The sequence below is a fragment of the Durio zibethinus genome, chromosome 18, assembly GCF_047325235.1.
Source record: "Durio zibethinus cultivar Kanyao isolate XHJ-2024 chromosome 18, ASM4732523v1, whole genome shotgun sequence".
Classification (NCBI taxonomy): domain Eukaryota; kingdom Viridiplantae; phylum Streptophyta; class Magnoliopsida; order Malvales; family Malvaceae; genus Durio; species Durio zibethinus.
In genome coordinates, this window is record NC_143179.1 from 1364844 (window position 1) to 1383559 (window position 18716).

General features: G+C 34.1%; 1 protein-coding gene and 1 pseudogene across 10 annotated transcripts; one reads left to right on the plus strand and one right to left on the minus strand.

Annotated features, from left to right (window-relative positions):
- Positions 1–163: 163 nt before the first annotated feature.
- Positions 164–10728, plus strand: LOC111298908 (uncharacterized). 9 transcript variants are annotated; one of them, XM_089746940.1, is made up of 9 exons: positions 164–1161; positions 2124–2253; positions 3627–4111; positions 4525–4605; positions 4769–4873; positions 5434–5550; positions 6321–6415; positions 7405–7476; positions 8766–9950. In XM_089746940.1, exons 1-9 carry the CDS (start codon positions 841–843, stop codon positions 8953–8955), a joined length of 1596 nt encoding a protein of 531 aa, XP_089603066.1. In that variant the 5' UTR covers positions 164–840; the 3' UTR covers positions 8956–9950. The 9 variants fall into 9 exon arrangements, 8 of the variants coding, with proteins under 8 accessions (XP_089603066.1, XP_089603068.1, XP_089603069.1 ...); XR_016329566.1 differs by lacking the exon at positions 8766–9950 and adding an exon at positions 9957–10007 and having other exon boundaries at positions 172–1161; positions 7389–7476; XM_089746942.1 differs by having other exon boundaries at positions 175–1161; positions 5437–5550; positions 6332–6415.
- Positions 10729–10821: 93 nt separating this feature from the next.
- Positions 10822–17167, minus strand: LOC111300168 (translation initiation factor IF-2, chloroplastic-like; annotated as a pseudogene). Its single transcript, XR_016329956.1, has 7 exons — positions 17162–17167; positions 16849–17002; positions 16658–16723; positions 14866–15101; positions 13799–14074; positions 12921–13109; positions 10822–11368 (listed from the first exon to the last, which is right to left on the minus strand). The product of XR_016329956.1 is annotated as a translation initiation factor IF-2, chloroplastic-like (transcript).
- Positions 17168–18716: the final 1549 nt, after the last annotated feature.

Genomic DNA, 18716 nt, shown 5'->3' on the forward strand with positions numbered 1-18716 from the left:
TACTTTGAAAATGTACCAAAAATATTAAAAACTATTATATATAGTTATTTTGAAGAATGGCTTAAAATAAAAATATTTGTCATTAAATTAAATAATAGAACAAAACTAATCATTTTTGAATTATAATTATTTTACTAGTGTAATTTTTTTGTAAGCAAAAAAAAAAAAAGAAGCATCTCCAATAGAAACTTGTTTTTGTCTGATGTCTATGTCCTTTACAACTTCCGCTCACTATCTCCTCTCTCAGTATCTTTAGAGTAACTTTTTCAAACTCTTTTCAACTCAGCCTCTTTTTCACAGGTACTCCCTGAGAAAACAAACCAAATAAGTTAAAAACACAAGAAAGGAAATCTAGTTATATTATTGGGGTTTTGTCTTGCCATTAAAAAAAAGCCCAAAATTTATCCTTGTTTTAATTTAATTTAGCTTTTATGCACCCCACCCAACTCAACTGACCTTGTCACCTGCTTTACTTTGATCTTAGTCTTTGGATTTAGTTTCAGATTTTCAGAGTCAAAAAAGGGCATAATTTGCTTCAATCTTTTGACTTTTTTTTTTTTTAAAAACGAACTTTTTTTGGAAGCTTACATGTGAAGCATAATTTTAGCGTTGAACGAACCCAGCGTGATCGAGTTTACTCTTTTAACTGCAATTCCTCAAATGGGTATTTTTTATTTTTCATAAATAAGCAAATGGGTATTAATTTTTTCTGATAAATTAACTAATGGGTGCGTTTTGCTTCCTCCAAACTTCAATTCCTGAAAGGGGTACTTTTCTCTCTCAATTTTCTTAGCAAAAATTTGATCTTCTTTTGGGGTGGATCACTAGGCTAAAAGGGTGATGGAAGATATAGGGCTGTTTAAGCAAGGTTGGAAATGGATACAATCTCAGAAACATGTTTATTCCAAGGCGATAACAGCTGTTGGTTGTTGTAGAGATAAAATGGGGTTGTTAGTGGAGAGGCATTGGCCTATGATTTGTAGTGGATGTGTTAAATTCTGGAACTTTTCAAAGTTGCTTTTGGTTTATTGGAAAGATTGTCTGATGAGAGGGTTTCAGTCATGTATCAGATTGGGTTCAGCTTCGTTGCTTGTGATAATGTGGAGTTGTTTCCTCAGCTTGACTTCCATGTCTTGCTTGCTTTATGTACTTCTAAGTATGGTATGTCTTGTTTCTTGTTCTTGTTAAAACTTCTCATGCTTGTTTTTACATTTTGAAGATCCAAGTTATTGGATTATGGCCTTGATTTGTTGGATGGGTTTGTTAATTTGATTGGAATGAGCTAAAATAAAGTTGAGATGATTGATTACTTGCATTTTATGTTTGTCAACCTTCTTATATCTTTGAACTTTCTTTGAGAAGAGCAAAGAAGTGGGTTTTCGTTGGTACAGTTTCGTGGCTTGATTGCTTGATGTTGAATAGTGAAAAATGAAATTGAAGTTATTAACATTGTTTCTCAATTAATGTGTTAGAGGTTAGACTATGAGCAAAGATGCTTGGATTTGGCTGGTAAGTTTGATTTCTAGAAATCTTATGGTTGTGCTGATTGCTGCACTATGAATCGAAATCCTGAAGTTTTTGTGAGAGATGTCAAAATGCTTTTGCTTGGTGATTTTATTGATTCAGCTATCCTTGAATATTATCCTTAGGCTGTTGTCAATGAATTGTTGGCCTTGTTTTTTGTCCTGCACTATCTGTGCTAAAACTGTCTGCATACCAATGTGAGTGCTAGTGCTGCTGAAGTTTTTTGAATACTTAATCTTGAATGAACCATAGCTGTACTACATCTTCCACAATTGTGACATCAAAAGCTAAATTTTCTTCTTTCCTAACCTAAAGTTTATGTTATTCTCACTGATGGCATTTCCTTTCTACTGATGACTGTGGACAAGAAACTAGAGGAGTAAAAGTTGCTAAGAGGTGTTATTGGTGGATATTTTTCTATTAAGTTCAACTAAACTTAGTGTTGTTTAGGTTTTACTGGGAGTTATGGTGGATTTTCACTTTCTTAAACGAACTTAAGGGTATGTTAGTTTTACTGAGTGACGTCAATCTTATCGATGTATAATTTTGCAATTAGTAATTTAAGAATGAAATTAAACATCTAGTCTTGCACTTTTCAGGGAGCTGCTGGAGCTGCAGTTCAGTACGTAGGTTACACTCCTGGACTCTTTATTGTAGGAATTTTCGGCATTTTGATATTGTGGATGTATGCTAACTTTTGGATAACTGGAACACTGTTTATAGTTGGAGGTATGGCTTGTTTCTTGTCCTCTGACAATGAATTTTTCTTGTCAGTGTTCTTGCTTTTCACTTATTTCATGTTAATATCTATCATGACACATGAGATATCTAATTTGTTGATGACTCCCATGACACTATCTTGCCATACATTATATTTTTGAGAAATAGTTGCTTAACTAAGTATGAGAATGTTTGTTTTTAAAAAATTATCCACCTTATGCTGTGTCAAAATGGATTATGGCTTTCTTTTTCCAGTTTGTAATATACATACCCACATACATGTGTTTGTGCATGCAAGGAAAATAAACCAAGGTAGCTATAAGAAGATAAAAGGAAAGCACTGATAATTTCAAAAGTTGTTTTTTTGAATTGATCTGGTTGTCTATGAAGTAAAGCTGGTCATGTTGGCTCTGCCGATGGAAACTGAAAGGGAAAGTTTGTATTTTGACAAAGGTCACAAGACCAAGAACTGATGAAAGGCTTTTTGTCATAATTCTCTGATTGAGACGTTTTATTATGTTATAAGCTATGTGTTTACCATCTTAGGCTCTCTTGTTCTCCTTGCTTAAGAATGGTGAGAATTTGCATGTCTAGCAAGTTCAAACACAATTAAGTGTGGGATTATTTTTATCAGACCTATTAGGATTTTATATGTATAGGAGCTGAAGGGTAAAAAGCCCACAAAAGTAAAAACTATAGGATTATTTGATTTCATATTGTTTTTAATGTTATTTACTCTTTCGAATACAAAGGCTCTGTATTTTTTATTAAGTTGTTAGCATATTCTTTAGTTTGAATGCAATCTGTCTGGAATAAGTTCCCTTAATACCAGTGCTTTATTAGGCATGTGCACCGTCCTATTGAATGCCTTGCCCAAATCCAGTGCCGGAAGTCAGTAAAACTTGGAGATTGATTGAATCCATCTTTAATATTGTCAAGTTTTTCTCGTGTCTTGAATTATTTACTTCATCCACTAGCGGAAATAATTAACCTTAGGGAATATGAAAGTTCATGATAGATATTTTGAGGAATTTCCATGACTATCCAGTATCCATTTGATAATTCTGAGTGACCAACCAAAGCCCATGTCCATCCTTTAATGTATGTGAAAGAGTGTTACTTCATAGAAGTCCTATACATCGTCTAAAACCAGGCTAGCATGTGTTTTTACTTTATTCACTTATGCATGTTTCTTTTATGTTATCATTGTTGCATTCTTGATTGTTCTCAATGGTAAACAGGGTATGAATCATATCTCATTCCGGATGGAAGATTCTTTACTCTGAAACTTCTTTGATGGACTTAAATGCATTTGCATTTCATCTTTTTTTAACTACTTACCTTTTTTGTTAGATCTCTTAAGTTGTTATCTCTCTGCGCAGGTTATTTGTTCTCCTTAAGTCATGCACGGTTGATAGTCTTGATAGCAACTACATACTCTGTTTATTTTGTCAAAGTTCAAGTTGGATGGCTTGGTGTTTTTCTATCAATAAACCTTGCATTTTTCTCGAATGATGTATTGAATTATTTGCTCCAATGTTTTGATAATGTGAGTGAAAGCACACATTTTGAAGAGCAAAAAGAATCCAAACCAGTTATGGAAGATGATTTGTCTGGAGAATTTGAATACTCTATTCCCACTGATGAACCTGAGAAGGTGTATCCATGCAAGTCATCCAGTAAATCTGCTACTACATCAGTTATAAGCCAAAAAGGGTTTTCTGCTAAAAGGGTGGTCAAAGAAGAAGCCAGTCCGGCTGATGAAATGAAAAGAATATTGAATAGCACAGATCATTACGAAGCATTGGGGTTTCCTTGTCACATAAAAATTGACACTGGAATACTGAAAAAGGAATATCGAAAGAAGGTAAATGCTATCCTGAAAGAAGCCTTACATTTGATGTATCTAAATATCTAACTTAGTCACCTATACTTATTTCAGTAAAAGCATAACTAGACCTGAGGAACGTTTCTCCTTTTCTGTTCAAGTGATAGTAGGATATTTTTTATTATTTTGGCCTTTGTTTCTTATAAATTATTTCCTACATTCATTGTTAATATTAGGGAAAATTTTTGGGGATTTGTGTAAAGGAAATGGATGGGTTGGAATCAAAGATTAACATTTTAGGGGAGAAAATGATCTAGGATGTGAGGAAAGATATCCTTGTTTTATTTTCCTTTTCATAAGGATCTTTCATTTAGCTTCTTTTTTTTTTCCAATTTTTTTGGCACACCTACTAATTTTGATAATTTATTTTCTCTTAATTCTATTTTTGACAGGCCATGCTTGTACATCCTGACAAAAATATGGGAAGTCCTTTAGCAAGTGAATCATTCAAGAAGCTTCAATGTGCTTATGAGGTGAGCAACTGTGTTCTAATTGTTATTGTTATTTAGTCTTCATATGATTTCTTATTTTGAGTTCCTATTTTATGTATATCTCAAATGAAAGTTGAACTGTGTCAATGATTCAAGAAAATGTTGGCTTTCGCTTTACACAGCTTGCATTGATGTGGATTTTTAGGTCCTTTCTGATTCCATGAAAAAGAGAGACTATGATGAGCAATTGAGAAAGCAAGAATCCAGGACTAGGAGTGTGTGTCAAAAGTCCCATAGCTCTTCACGGCAGGTAGTTTTGATTTCTATTGCTCCTTTTCATTTTTCCGGCATTATTTTCTTTGGTGTGTTTTCTTGCAGTTCTTTTTTTCAATGGAATTTATACTAAAGAGCAATGAAATCCAGAAGTGCTTATGTATAAGGGAGATAATATGTAACTCTTTCTTAGAATTTTGGAATCTAGCTTCAGGGTTCTTATGACTTGGTTTTACTGTCTCTAGGAGTTTCTTATTTATTTTAGTTGTAGAAAGCTCTGGATTTTTAGGCAAATTGGAAAAAAAATGTCAATATATTTCTACAAGTACTTTGCCCTCTTGAATGATGACCTGTTTATGAGTATGGTGTGGAGATTTCCTGATATCACAATTGGCTAATGAGGATAAGACTTGTCCAGCATGACTGCTATATTTGCCTCTGGCAATAAATTTTCAGTCATTTGTACTCTTATGGTTAGTGGCTGCATGCAAAAACTTGTTTTTTTATTTTTTGCTTATCCATGTGATTTTGAACCAGTTCATTGAGGTTGAGTGGATAATGTAAAACTAACATCTCTTAACCATTCTCTCCTTTCAGCAGGCTAGTCCAGATCATCGTTCTGAAGAATCAAGGCGTATACACTGCACTAAGTGTGGTAATTCACATATATGGGTGTGCACGAATAGGAACAAGGCCAAGGCTAGATGGTGTCAGGTCAGACATCTTTTCTTTCTGTTTGTCAAATCCAATGTTTTAAAATGCTAAGCATTTGATACTTGGTATGAAATAATGCTTAACCATGAAACATTGAGGCGTAAGCCTTTTGAGAAGACATTTTTAATTGAATTGTAATCACTATTTTTATGAACTTAAATTAAAATGTGCATGTAATATCTTTAACATACATATTAATTACTCTATACTTTAATTTGCTCTTTTTTTGGTGGTCAAAGTTTTAACATGTTGATGGCTTGAAATGTGATTACATGAGTGGATGCATAAAAGGAAAAAGATGCCTGTCCGTGGTGGGTCAACAATTATTCTATTATTAGAGAAAAATGATGTGAAAACTGGTCAACCTAATGCTTGCAGCTCAAAAAAGCAATAGCTACTTGTCAAACAATAATTAATAATGGCTGAAAACTATTTAAGAAAATTCAAAATGTCTAAGCAAACAAATAGAGTAAGGAGGAATTCTTCCAAGTAGTGCCCTAAGGTGATTTATGGCACCTTGTCCTAGAGCTTCTTTCAAGGCAGGATTCAGTAACACTTTTTACAGTATATGGTCAATCATTGTTTTCTTGTACAGAAAAACATACTTGCATGGAAGCACAAAAATGCAAGCACTTGCATGCAGATGTGAGAACAGTAGACACACACACACACACACACACACACACACACACACACACACACACACACACTTCTACAAACTTGTACAAACTTCACTAGCGCTAAATGCATTTCATAATTTCTGAGACTAGTTCTTGCACAGGATTGCTGTCAATATCACCAAGCTAAAGATGGAGATGGATGGGTTGAGTACAAAGGTTCCTTGGCGTTTGATAGGCCTCAAAAGGTAGGTTCCTTGTTGCAAAAAAATTGATCTGTTTGATTTACTACATTGATTGTTTCAACTGTTTTTTGGTGGGACCATCAAGTTGTGAATTTTTTTGTCACTATCAACAGTGTTTATTATCAAATGGGTAATTTTCTTAGCCATAGCATTCTTTATGTGGTGTATGAAGTTAAAAATAGAAAGTAGTGGCTTATCAGTTGCTAACATTAATATTGGAGCTGGAACAAGAATATCAGATTTGAGTTTTAAATCTCATTTTTTATTATTTTGGAATAAGAAAGATGGTTATAATGAGTCTAAAGGATTATTTAGACCAAGGTTATGACAACTCTCTTATTTTATCACTTGATTATGAATAAACCCATCTAATCTTAGCCATATTAATATTTGCAACTCACATTCTAGTTAAATGGCTACTTAATGAGTGGAAGACCCCTGAGAAATGATATTTTCATTCTTTTTAAGGAAGCAAATTGACTTACTAGTTCTTGAGTGGCTCTTAACCTTAGAACTTGATGCATTTACAGATCTGAAACTTTGTCAACAATTTGGAAAGCGGTGTGTATGAAATATTGTTTTTAATTCTTGTATATGAAAAAAAGAGCAGTGTGTTCACAATATTTAATAAGAATTGCTTAATAACGGCATGTGGGGGAAAAACAGAAAAGAGATGGTATTTAAAGATTGATTAGGGAGGATATTTGTTTTCCAGTGCCTTCTTCATAAGTGCTTTTTATAAAATAACTGAATACAAAGATGTATATGAGGCTAAAATACCCTTTTGAGGATGTAAGCTTTTGATAGCTGTATTTGCTCTCTTTTCAAGCACTGTGCTTGATTATATATGTGATTTAGTTGTTCGCTTAAGCATCTGCTGTCAAGATTTGTCAAATTATGGAATGTTTTATCCCTTTCTTGCAATTCTATGCTGATTAAAAGGTTTTAACATTCATTAAACTTACCAGTTTGTTAGCTTTCTTATCTTTTAGGTGGAAATTCCACGTGCTTTTGTTTGTGCTGAGAGCAAGATCTTTGATGTTTCAGAATGGGCTATTTGTCAGGTCAGTGGTTCCTTTTGTGTGCACACATGCGTGTGCTTGTATGTTGAGGATTTTATACCTCAAATATCAAATGTGTCCAAATTGAGTTAGAAACTAAACCAAATTAAAATATTATGTTTGATTGGCTTTTATACCTTATCCAGTTTGGAAATGCAAAATTGAGATTTTTTTGGTTTCAAATGCCTTCTAATCAAACTGATCTGAACCATACTCACCCCTATGATGGGTTAGATGATGCAATTATTGTCTTTTTACTAAGTCCTAACTTATTGAACGTGCTTTTCCATATGTGCACTTTGTGTGAATGTGCCCTAAATGGTTTTTCCTTTTTTCAAACAAATACTATTAAATTTAATTCATTACAAATCTTATGTGTCTATATCCAAATTGATTTGCTAAAACTTTTAATTTAATCTGCCTTACATGGACTACGATATTTTCCAACATGGATACTATTTTTTCTGAGTTTTTCTACTGAGTAGAGGATCCGGGAATATAGATTGGGGGTGTCTGAAATGTTCTAGTTAAATGAAGAGTCTGTTTATTTAGGATTTAACTAATAATACAGTGCACCATATATGGGATGAGATCTAAGAGAAGATTTTTGGAGCCCTTTTAGTTTATATGAAACGTACTCTTACTTTGAACCCAAGGCTTAGCCTAGTTGGTTCATGCTGCTACTTTTAAGAGGTGATATCCAGCAAGTTTGGGGTTAAAGTCTCAACACTTGCAATCCCTTTCCCTATTCCTAGGCTACAGCCTCCTTTATACCAAAAGTACACTTTCCATTTTTAATTATAAAGGTATGAATTTTTCTTCAGACTTAGTAACCTTGTCATTTGTCTTAAATCAATCTACCTCCTCTTCTTGTGATGGCGAAACACATTAGGCTTTTTACTAGGTCATGGATTCCCCCACTTCTCTCTCTCAAATTCTACTTTTCTCTTTCTTACTCTTCTTTTCATTTTCTTCCCACTCTGTCTTCTTGGATGTTTTCCCCTTGCTGCTGGCAAAGAACTAATAAGGGTGGTTTCTAATGTTTTTCTTTTTCCCTTTTATTATCTGATCTTCCCTGCCACTTCATATATATATATATTATATTCTCCTAATCCCCATAGGAAATGCTGTTACATCTCCAAGCACCTCTTCTAGGAGGGATGTGAAATGTACCAAAGGAGTAATGGATATGTACAATAGTACTGTATGCAATAATAAAGTAATTTTTTATTTACATGTGAAGTAGGGGTTTTCTTTGCTTTAAAGATTGCCTTTTTTTTTCTAATATGCAGACGGTTTCTGGCCGGTGTGGTTTCTGATTTTTGTTTAGGTGAAATTTGCAGACAAATTTCCTCTTTCAAGAACAATATACAAACTAAAAACCCTGCAATTTTTAAATTTCTAGAATTTATAATTACTTTATTTTGTAATTCTATGATTTCAGTTACATATTTTGAAATGACAGGTTGTAAAACTTCATAGAGTTTTGTAATAACTCATATAAGCCTACCCTATGTACTTGTCAATTATATATGAAGAAGAAAATCCTCTTACTGGTAATATTACGGTGTTTGGAATCATGTTTTATGATTAAATTGGTCAAATTTTTTTATGAGTCAAAGTTATTTTTCTTTTTATGAAATTGTAGTATTCTTTAATTAATCTGATCAGATTGACCTCATTGAACAAATATCTTCCATTTGTCCCTGTCAAGGGATAGCCTTATAGTTTTGAAAATACAAGGGAAAGTTTTGCTATTGGCTTGATCTCCAAGTCAAGGGGAACCTTATTTTCTAAACCAAAAGTTATAAAACTAACCTACCTTGAAATAAGACATGTTCAAGCTGGACTTATGGTATCACTGAAACCAGTTTTTAGGGTTGTGTAAAAAGAGAGACAGAATGTTGTCAAAATCCAAACCGAACTTCATTGAATACTCCTCTACTAGTTTCTGTCAAATTATTCAAATCCAATCATTTTAAAAGAGAATGCTCCCCTGCTTGGTTGATTACTCATCTGGCTCTTAATCTTATCCTCCTCTCTAAAAGAAATTCTGAAGACCAGATAGGTTTTTGAAATATAACTTTGAAAAAAAAGGTCTGTTCTTTATCCACTAAAAATCTTCCTCCTTAAATTTCATGATTGTTGGATTGCAAACCTTTATCTATTTAATTCAACATTGTAATGGGTTCTGTAATATATATATATATATATATATTACTTTTAAGTTTTAGATATTGTTATTTGAAATATCTTTATGTTTAGTATTTGACTTGTTCATTATGGATTGAAATATGACATAATTAAGTTGAGCTTGTTTCCATGTAACTCTAAATGCTAGATAATCAGTATCCATCGCAACCATGATACGATGAATATTACTTAAATGATTTGGCAGCCTCTCAGAGTTAACACAAGCTGATTTATCCTTGTGAAGGTGATACATTTTTGTACCAGTAACTTTACAGAAATGGTTGTTGCAGGGAATGGCATGTAGACCGAACACCCATCGGCCTAGCTTCCATGTGAATATGGTTGGGTTGGAGAAGACACAAAGATCCAACTCAAGCAGATTTCCTTGGGATTTGGATGCTGAAATGATTGATGAAGATGAAGAAGAATTTGAGTTGTGGCTTCAGCAGGCCTTGGCCTCTGGTCTTTTTTGTGAAACCTCTAAACGCAGAAAGAGCTGGAGTCCTTTTAAATTGCCTCAGAAGAAAAGCAAAAGGCAATCGCGAAGATCTTCAACCTGAATACTTGATGAAATGCATTTCTGAAGAATTTCTGCTTTCCAACCAAAGAGAAAAACTATCATTCTTTGACAAAGGAGAAGGTGTACGAAGGGGGATGCAAAAGAAAGGGAAGAAGAAAGGAGGGGTTTTGGTATGTGATATTGTTACTGTCGAGCAGAGATGCCTACGATCTCATCAAATTCCAGGATGAAAGCAAGGAAAAGAAAGTGGGGAGTTAAATGTATGACTTGGTGTTTTCGGGCAATAGATCGAGGCTTTTCCAGGTACAAATAGGTTTTCTTGAGCTTCTTTTTCCGGGGCTTTCTCATTTCAAAACCAGGAATCAAAATCGATCTCTGTTGTGTATTTTACCCCAATACACGAAGCATTCTACTGTTGTAGTTGTAATGGAATTAATCTCTTATTTTCCCATCCCTGTGTCTTGTTACCTTTGGTTTCATTCATTTCTATTTTCAGATGTAACCTTACAATATATATATGTGAGCACTTAATTTTCACTCAACCGAGGATAATGTCGTCCTTGAACCAACAACACAAAAATTAGAAGTTATCTAATTTGTCATGAAACAAAATAAATGCGGTTCATGTTTGATTCACAGGCGAATTATCACAAATCGCATTCAAGTAGACCTGATAATTTTTGACTGGCTCAATATGAACCTTATGATTAATCATGAGTGCGAAGGGATTCTCGCAGCAAGTGTCAAAGCACCATCCCAAAATTTTCAACTATATTCCTGTTCCCTTTTTGGGTAAATGTTACAGGGTGTTTTCTACATTGAATCTTGTGGAATGTAATTGTCCAGTCCAGTCCAGTCCTTACAAAAGCAAAGCTGGAGAGATGTTGATATAGACAGCAAAAATAGGTTACACACACCTAAGGCAAAATCTGGAAGCCCAGAAACTCCACTGCATGGTGGTTTGCCTCTGTCATGAAAATTTAATTAAAAGCCATTAAGCCACTTTTGGAGCCCTCTGACCCTCTATAACTCAATTCCTACTTCCAGTGCAGCTGTCATTGAAGCAGATGGCTCTCCAAGCGTCCGCTTCTTTTGAACTGACTTGAAGGCCTCAATAATATCTCCTCCCTGCCATTCATCGTAGTCATCCATTCCCATACCGCACTCCAACCCAGCATTTACCTGTTCAGGAGAGAGATATATGTTGTCCATCCATTGTAGAAGAAAAAAGAAATTTACAATTCCAGCACTCGAAACATGACAAATTATGTAGGTACAGCCATACTACATGGCATCAAGTTGTAGGCCTATTATGTCTCAAAAAAGCATCTCACAACATGATCTAAAAGTATAACACCAGAATCCAACTATTCAAAACCTTAAATAATATACCTCGACACAAGAGCCTCCCATAAACATATTTCAACATAAAGAAAAGGATTAACATAACAAAGAGGTAATGCCACTTTATCATACATTAGATAAATCAGGACATAAAATCTGTCATGCATATATGATCATTGAAAAGTGAAATTCTATCAAAAAAAGATGTACCATAATCCAATATTTATGAAGGCCTTGTATTCATATCAAGCTCCAAGGTGTAATATCCTCTCTATATCTTTCTATCATTTACGCCTCTTCAATACAAATTGCCACACTCAAGAACTATGACAACAAGACAAAGTTTAGAAAATGGAGGGACATAAGGAAACCAGGATGTGATGCAGAAGGAAGGAAAAGCAAATCATGATATTGTTACAATTTCATTGATTTGGAAACATTTCATTGGAATAAAAGCAAATGAATCAAAAGAAGCTCTGCCAACTACAATCAGATGCATCTGTTGTTGTTAAAATATATCATAATCACAAACTATCCTCAACATCCCATGAAATTGCAAAATTAGTACCATCAAATTAATTCAATGTAAAAATCGGCTCTACTTAGTTGAAAGATTAAACAATAATAATTTCCAACTATTATGGAAAATAAAGTAAACAAAATACACTGACATAATTTGTCAATCATATCATCCATCATCCAAGATAGGAGCACCTGAAATAACTAGCATAACCAAACATAACTCAATTCACTTCTGAAATCCCTTTTTATTCTCTTTTATTTGGTCTAGAAAAAGACAGAAGTGCTTATGAAGGCAAAACACTTTCAATAACAAATGCAACCAAACATTTAGATAATTTGCAACCTAAGTACTATCCTTCTAATCCTTAAAAATTTCATATGAGAATCACCATCTTCTCAGAATATTGTCAACACAAGTTAGTATCTTTAAAAAATAAAGTTTACCACATTTTGAATTGACCAAGATGGAAACAAGCGCAACCATAGAATTCAATATTTTGTTCATGCCACTACTCAGCTAAATTTAACTTACTAATCAAATATAAATCAATCTCGGATCTAATTATTCAACCCAGAATAACTTCTGCTTGCAGATCCCATTATGTGCAGTTTGATCTTTTGTTTTGACTAGTTCTTTTCATCTATATATCACATAACCAGGCAGAACATTAAATCCTCCCAAGCACAATTATTAAATAATTTACACAAATACTTATCTAAAGTCCCAGTACATCAGCAGATACACATAAGCAAGACAATAAGGAACAAAATACAGGAAGAACATGCACCAAAATGTCAGACTAAAGAGGAGGGTTGGGGATGGGAATGCAAAAAGAGAAAGAAGCAGTATTGGCAATCAACATTATACCTCTTTAACAATTTCCTTTACCCTTCTCAATGAATCAAGGACACCGACATGTACTGTGCGACCATTTCGAATGACACGAATGCCACAACCATTCACTACCTTTCCTTCTGTTACCATACATCCGGCAACATGACCACTGCCACTGCTGAAAACAGCCCGAACGTCTGCAGAGCCAATTGGTACTTGATCCTATAAACAGAGAAGCAGTAAATGTCCACTCTGAATGTTTAACCCGGAAATCTTAAACATACTGAAGGAAAAGCAAATACATGACCCAAGAATTTAAAGCCAATGAGTTCCAAGGTTACAACAAATCAAACTACATTCAATGTTTAAAGCAGTGTACTAGAGACTACAAGAACAGTGTAAAAGAAACAAAAAAAAAAAAAATCAAAAAATGAAGCTGAGAGAAAAAGAAGGATCAATGCCTCAGCTTACTTCTACAGACATTCAACAACTTAGAGGTAGAAGACAACAGTCAAGGTAGTTGAGGAAAAATATGACTACCATGGATTTGAAGAGACGTAGCCATGATAGAACTAAAAGTATTGCAAAAGTATGCTTGTAGCAGATTCGAGCAATTAGAATTAGGGGCTTCTTCAATGAAAATAAGAATAAATGGATTTCAAGAGGGGTCTATCTTATGAAAGGGATAAAGGGTTTCCCTCCATACCCTCTCTTTTCGTTTTCTACTCTCCCAAGCAAGGGCCAGGTCCCTTCCCTCCCCCATCTCCTCTTCATTATTCCTATTCCCCTAAATCCATGTATATTTTGACTTGTGGACCAAATGGAATGCCAAGCAGCTTGATGTACTCAGTCCACCCACACATCATCTACACCACGATATCAAAATGCAAATACTTAAACATTAGACTAACCTCAACAGGCTCTAGGATTCCGTGCATTGCATTCCTCACTTCATCAATAAGTTCATAGATAACTCTGTAAAGCCGAATCTCAACACCTTTATTTTCTGCATAACTCTTGACAGAACCTGGTAGCTTCACATTAAATCCAAAAATAATGGCTTTGCTAGCAACCGCAAGACCGACGTCACTGGTGCTTACATCTCCTGTTGCTTCCAAGAGAAACTTCAAAGTGACATTGTCTTGTGGTAACAGCTGCAATGCTAGTCTGACAGCCTTTATAGATCCCTAGTAGTGGAAAACAAATACAATTTAGCAATTATGATGCTCATTGGAAATAGATAGAAAATGTCAACAAGAATGTTTGAGGATGTTCATTTCTTTCACGGAATCAGCAGCACCAGCATGAGCACCAAGAAGTAGACTAATATGTAAGAAATGCAATACCAAGATGAATATTGGGTACTTTCTCGTAGGATGATAGAGTTTGAACAGCCAAAGACAATTTTTTTTTTTTTGTAATTTATAATTTTGGTACATAAAATGATAAAAGAAGACAAGTTAATTAACTGAATTCTAATGTTTGGCCCACATAATTCAATCCTCCTGTCACCTATTCTCCTATGCTTGTTATCCTCAGCTTTTAAGTACCATCACAGGGAAACAGCCTCTCTTTTGGCCCCATATCAGTCTCATGCAATTCACATGCAGCCAATGTGTCTCATTAACCTTTTATTACATTGGTCAACAGTGGCACAAAAATTTTGTGCAATTCACACAGATGGCTTATGATGCATATTTGTTTCCGCACATAGAAATTTGATATAACTATTACATATACCAACAGCATTTACATATAACAACAGCATTTTTTATAATTCTCTTCCCCCTCTCCCCCTAATAAAAGGATGAGATCTGACCAACAACTTGTTAGCAGCAGCAGCAGCAGCAGCATGTACTCAATAGAAAGGCCAAGCCATCCAAATGCATTATCAAATTTCATTATACTCAAATTAACAATGTTATGAACAAGATAGTCTTGCATGTTGTTTTTCTTTGTGTAAATCTGATGTGCATACCTGTAAATCAACCTTCAAGATAACATTGAGCTTGTCAAGTCTAACCCGGAAAGCTTTCCAGCTGACACTGCCGAAGCTTAAGAAGAAAGTGTGACCTTTCCATCCCCAGCCTTGGCTGACATGCGTTCATTTCGCAACAACTCTGTACAAGCTTCTGCCTTTTCACGTGCAACATCAAGGGAAGCAACAACCTCAAATTCATCACCAGCAGTTGGAACTTTATTCAAACCTATGACCTGAAGACATACACACCACATCCCTAAGGAGAAGTTCTAAACCTAGAGTAAATCTATAAAAATTGGATCAAACAAAGCCAATATAAGGAAACCATGGCACATAAATTCAAAGAATACTTCAACTTGCTCCTGGTTAGTTTCAAAATGTGTTGGTAACATAAATATTACATTCTGCAAGTTATTGAGTTCAGAAAATGTCCCTTCATGGAAGCAATTCACCAAATGGTAGAGCAGGTGATCTACTTTTACGTATTTTCCTTTTCCTATTTTTCTCCTTTTCTACATGGGCCTTGAGGATGATTAGAATTTTGTTAGACAGAGAGAGAGAAACTATGGATCAACCCCCATATTCAAAAGAAACAGTATAGCCTAAGTCATTACACAAATGCTTCAGGCAATGCTTTAGATGAGTACCCAACTGAGTCAAGAATCTGTGAATCTTTCAATTCTCAAATTAGAACTCCAACACAGATTTTCCTCAAAGAAAACGAAAGAGTGAGGGGAGCCAAGCAGTTTATTATTGATCAACTATGATTTGTCTACACATTGTCCAGAAGAATTCTTAACAGGCTAATCTCTAAAGTTTATGCTATTTGTCATCCACTAAAATTGATGTTTAAATCGTCGCCATCACTGAACAACAATTGCATAGATTGAGGTTACCTTAAAGAACAATTTGCTCATTTTACTTACTAAGTTATATAAAATACATGCATAAAGAAAGTACATTTATCTAGATCTACTAGAAATATCATCTTTCTTCCTAAACAACAACAGATAACCAAGGTGTTCCATAAATGATGTCATTGTAACTAGTTTCTTTAACAAGCTTCTTCAATGTATTATAGCTGACTTCTGCAGATAAATATAGGAAATTGAAAGAGAATATACAAAAGCTTTTCAAGTTAGAAGGCCCATAATCATTAGACTCTATGTTTATGACCTTTTTAAAGGCTTATGATGGCTGGCGCAGAGGTAGGGAAGAGGATGGGAGATTTCCCATCTTCATCCAACATCAGTTCAATTAAGCTGAGGTTGTTGTGCTTGTTTATCCACCAATTTCAAGGAGGCTGCAATTGTTATGCTTCACAAATGCACTTAGTATCACTAAACCAACCACATTTAATTAAAGGCTATACATGAGATCATGAAGTCCAAGTCCTCCCTATAGCCTCATGAGGATGACCTTAGACGCTCAAGATAAATTTGGAGTGTGGAATCTGATCAATAAAACAAACAGCAACTAATTTTTTTTTCCAAAAAAAATAAAAAAAGGTGATTCTGTGATTCTTATCGAAGATAAAAGGGCAATTCTAAAAGGGAGCACATAACAATGTTGTTTCTCTCTCTTTATTAATTAATTTATTTTTTGGTATTGACAGCCCCAAATACAGGTAACTTTTAACAATCTCACACAAGTGTAACCAATTTCCAATTACTACAGCCAAAAAAGGAACAGCAATTTTATTGCTAGGTTTCAAAACTCTAATCGGAAATAGTCAAAAGATCACAAGACATATAGGTAAATAAAAAGGGAAACATAATAATTTGCTAACCTGTACGGATATGTAGGGTGCAGCCTCATCAACCCGGTTTCCACTATCATCAAATAAACCACGTACCTGACCATGGACATAGTGGAAAATCCCCCTCAGAGATAGGTTCATAATATTAAGAATTTATGCCATATAGTAAGCAGAGAATTTTCATATTAGAACAATCTAGAGTTTGACTCTAGTTTACCAACCTTTCCAAAGGGTTCTCCACAAACAACTATGTCCCTCTTTTAAGGGTTCCATTAGCACAATAAAAGTAGCTACAGGTCCCTTGGATTTATGAAGACCTGCCTCCATTACAGTGCCTTTTGCATTTCGATCAGGATTTGCCTTTAACTCTTGTAACTGAAACAATCAGGGTGAAGGCATATTTGAAGTAACAATAAGCAAGAGAGACGTGTAATTACAGTTGGACACAAAAAACTTGTGTATTATTTGAATATTTCACTAGAGATATTGTGGAAAAAACTGAGAGCATATAGAAAACTTTATGTAGAATTATACAAGCATTATAAGTTTTTATATAGTTAACTAAAGGGTAAAATAGAAAATTAAAATCTTTCTAAAACTGATCTTTGTAAGTTTTATGTAGTTAACTAAAGGGTAAAATAGAAAATTAAAATCTTTTTAAAACTGATCTTTGTAATTAAGGAATTGTCTATCATAATTTTTTGTCCTTAATTCTAGAGATACAAATACATACAAATTACAACTAGATGGTCAACTAGGTATTTTCCCACACTCTCCCTCAAGCAGGTGAATATGTACTTTCTATTTTCAGCTTGAAAATAATTTCTTGAAATGTTGTATTGTCGAGACCTTTAGTCAATATATCTACATGACCCTTGGTTGATACATACAGTATGCAAATCAACCCATTATTTAGTTTCTCATTTATGAAGTATCAGTCTACTTCAATGTATTTTATTTTGTTATGTTGCACAGGATTGTGTGCAATACTTATTGTCGACTTGTTATCATAGTAGAGTTTTATTAGTTCATTTCACTTGATCTTTAAGTCTTCTAGGATAATTTTTAACTATAATAGTTCACAAAATCCTTGAGCCATTGTTCTAAACTTTGTTTCAGCACTTGATTTTGCCACTACATTCTATTTTTTACTATTCCAAGTTACAAGATTACCATCTAGGAAATACAGCCTGAGGTAGATCTTTTATTAGTTATTAAATTTGTATAATCAGCATTTGTATATGCCTCTAGTACCGTCCCAAATTTTTTTTGAACAAGATATCTCTTCCAAAATTGACCTTTAAATAGCACAGTACATAGTAGATAGCCTATAGGTGCACTTTTTTGGGATTATGTATAAATTGACTTATCACACTCACAACATATGATATGTTAGGTTTAGAGTGTAAGAAATAAATGAGTCTTCTAACTAACCTTTGGTACATCTCTTTATCTATAGTAGTATCTTCATTAGCTTTTTCAAGTTAATAATTAGGATCTATAGAAGTATTTGTAAGTTTACATGTGAGCTTATCGATTTTCTTCAAAAGATCCATTACATATTTCTATTATGAGATGAAAATACCATGCCATGAGTGAGCTACTTCAATTCCTAAGAAGTATTTCAATATTTCTAACTCTTTTACCTCAAATTCTCTGGCCAAACATTATTTTAGAGATTCTCTCACTTTTTCATCATCTTTGGTTATAATTATATCATCAACATATATTAACAGAATTGTGACTCTCCTTAAATCTAAGTGCTTGATAAACAATGTATGATCCCCTTGACTCTGCTTATATCCCATTACTAGCATCATTTTGATAAATCTTTCGAATTAGGCCCTGAAGACTGTTTAAGGTCGTATAAAATCTTTTTCAGCTTGCATACTTTGTTTGCTTTTAGATGACCTTTAGATCCTCGTGAAGCCTTCATATATATTTTTTCTGCCAAATCATCACGTAGAAAAAACATTCTTTACATCAAATTATTAAAGCTGTCAATTGTAATTTGCAGCCAAGGATAACAAAATCTTAACTATATTCATATTGGCAACTGTAGCAAAAGTTTCTTGATAATCTACTCCAT

What these genes read in the sequence shown, in the direction of transcription:
- LOC111298908 (XM_022893654.2), top strand. Translation starts at nt 841, where the DNA reads ATGGAAGATATAGGGCTGTTTAAGCAAGGTTGGAAATGGATACAATCT. An exon ending in TTTATGTACTTCTAAGTATG is followed by an intron (nt 1,162 to 2,123) that starts GTATGTCTTGTT and finishes TGCACTTTTCAG; the next exon opens with GGAGCTGCTGGAGCTGCAGT. An exon ending in AACACTGTTTATAGTTGGAG is followed by an intron (nt 2,254 to 3,626) that starts GTATGGCTTGTT and finishes CTCTCTGCGCAG; the next exon opens with GTTATTTGTTCTCCTTAAGT.